Source organism: Engraulis encrasicolus, chromosome 21 (genome assembly GCF_034702125.1).
Source record: "Engraulis encrasicolus isolate BLACKSEA-1 chromosome 21, IST_EnEncr_1.0, whole genome shotgun sequence".
Taxonomy (NCBI): Eukaryota; Metazoa; Chordata; class Actinopteri; order Clupeiformes; family Engraulidae; genus Engraulis; species Engraulis encrasicolus.
The window spans coordinates 36122173-36124672 of record NC_085877.1 but is presented as its reverse complement, the minus strand read 5'-3'; the positions used below and the strand labels follow the sequence as shown (position 1 = coordinate 36124672).

The 2500-nt window shown below is 46.0% G+C and overlaps 1 protein-coding gene across 1 annotated transcript in view; it reads left to right on the top strand.

The window, feature by feature from the left end:
* The window catches only part of arap2 (ArfGAP with RhoGAP domain, ankyrin repeat and PH domain 2), a 315937-nt gene that overhangs the window by 87221 nt on the left and 226216 nt on the right, over positions 1–2500 (top strand). Inside the window, exon 11 of the mRNA XM_063186634.1 lies at positions 262–449. Coding sequence (XP_063042704.1) covers positions 262–449 — 188 coding nt within the window. The remainder of the gene's footprint in view (positions 1–261; positions 450–2500) is intronic.

Here is a 2500-nt window from a genome sequence, read left to right as displayed (position 1 = left end):
GGCTAGATTCTGTACAAATGAACTGTGCATGGTGGATTCTGCTCCAAAGATGCGCACGCAGCCAAATTACGTCAAATCTGTTTACAAACAGTAAACGGTTCAATTGTGATAATGTATGATGGGTAAACTGTGTTTAATAAAGACATTTTAAATACCTCCCCCTCTCTCTTTCTCTCTCTCTCTCTCTCTCTCTCTCTCTCTCTCTCTCTCTCTCTCTCTCTCTCTCTCTCTCTCTTTCCCTCTCTCTTTCTCTCTCATCAGCTGAGCGTCAGGAGTGGTTGTCAGTGCTCCAGGAGGCGTTGTCCTCTCAGCCGTCCTCGGCTGCCCCGCCACAGCGCCCCCCTCTGTGCTCCACTGGCCGCTGCGGGCCCCTGGAGCTACGGGGCCACAAGGGCCGTGTCTATGTATGTCTGCTGGGGACCTGCGTCCGGCTGTGCAAGACAGAACAGGTAGGGATAGGGATACAGAAGCCTTAAGGGCCGTACACACACGTCGCTGCTATTTACTCGCTACTTGCTCACTCGCCTACTTGCCACTCGCTCTGGGTGATTTTGTTTACTGGTTGTCATGGTTCCCGCTGTCCGCGCCAATAACGTCCGTACGAAACAAAATGTAGGCCTACGCTGTTTAACGTTGATCGTGTGCTGTGCACAACCATGCATATGAGCCTTTGATGGTGTACACTGTATGTATTTTCCTCAACACTTTTAACCAAAGTGTGATGGCGTGCAGAAGTTGGGTGGTCAGAACACCACAGGGGCAACGTCACCTGTCAATAATCTGTATTCTGCATTACAATTGGTTACTCGCTTAACTCGCGTTGCTCGAAGATAAAATAAGTTTATCTCCGAACCCGCCCACATCGCATCGCTTGTACTCTCCTCGCCTACTCGCCAGCGAGACTCGCTGGAACACGTAGACATTCTATTGACTTCATCCGCTAAGCGAGTAACTAGCAGCGACGTGTGTGTACGGCCCTTTACAACAGGGCTATTCAATTGGAGGCCCGAGGGCCACATGCGGCCCAGATGCAGTCCACATGTGGCCCAGACGTGGCCCCCAACTGAAGCAGTATACATTTCAGTTTTGTTACTGCAGTACAACACATTATTTGCTTGTGAATCTTCTGCTTGTCTTATACATTCACATTCAATGTGGTTAAGTTTTAGGTTAGGAACATGTTTAAAATTTGTTTGTGGACTACTGATTTTAAGTGTCATTTCAGTGGTCGTGATGTCTGAAAATGTGTGGCCCGACTGCAGTTCTTGGTTTCGAAATGTGGCCCAGATGAAATTCTAATTGAATAGCCCTGCCTTACAACATCCACATCTAGATTTAGGAATAGCACTGGCTATCAGACATCTGAACATGCTATAACATCATACAACATTGTACTCTACCCTCTTGCACTTTGTTATGCTGCGTAATGCGCAATTCAACCATTGTCCTATGACTGCTGGGACTAGACCCCGAAGCCGTTTGTATTTAGGATAATGGCTGGCTGGTGAAATTATTGGCTGGCTAGCTGGCTCAGCCAAAACCTTAATGGCTGCTGCAGCCACCAAAATGTTCACGGCTGTAAATAGCTCATGGTCTGCATTCTAGGCTACTAATTAATTAATAAGGTTCCCGCATGCAGTGTAGGCCTACTGGTTACACACATAAGCTATTTCCACAACACAGGTGGTTAATTAGAAAGAAGAAGAAACTGATTGTAGCCTTCTAAAACAAATTGTGTAGGCTATTTATTTCAGCACATCACTGTTTACTATAGCCTAGAATTTTCCACCCTCTTACAAAAACTTTTTGAATCCAGTCCCTGTCACTGTCATTGACTAAACATATCTTTTATTTTGTGCAGTGTAATCCGGTGAAAAATGTCATCATGCATTGCGTAGGATAGATGACACGCAGAGGTTTGGTTTAGGGATGGTTTAGGTTTGGGCACAATTTAGCTGTTCTTGGCAAAAGTAAAGTAGCAGAAACATTGCTTTTGGGACCCTTTCTGTTTACTGTTTTGTCTATGTCTGCACATGTTTATATTTACTGTTTGTGTTTTGCCGTTGTGTGTCTTGTCTATTGTATGTATTTGATTTGATGTTATTGATATGCCCCAACAAATTCCATTTGACTATGCTGACTTGGCAATAAAGTTCTTGAACTTGAACTTACACACACATGCATACATGCACATATACTGGATGTGCTGTGGCTGACACACACTGAAGCACACACGCATGCACAAACACGCACGCATGCACACACGCACGCACGCGCACACGCACGCACGCACGCACGCACGCACGCACAGAAACAATGTCTCCCTTCCTCCTAAACTGCCTTGAACTGAGGTGTGTTTCTGGAAGAATGACGCAAATGCCCTCAGGCTTCTCTCTCTCTCTTTCTCTCTGTCTTTTTTATCTCACTCACTCACTCACTGTCTCTCTCTCTCACGCAGACGCATACGCACACATACGCACACATACGCACACATACGCAC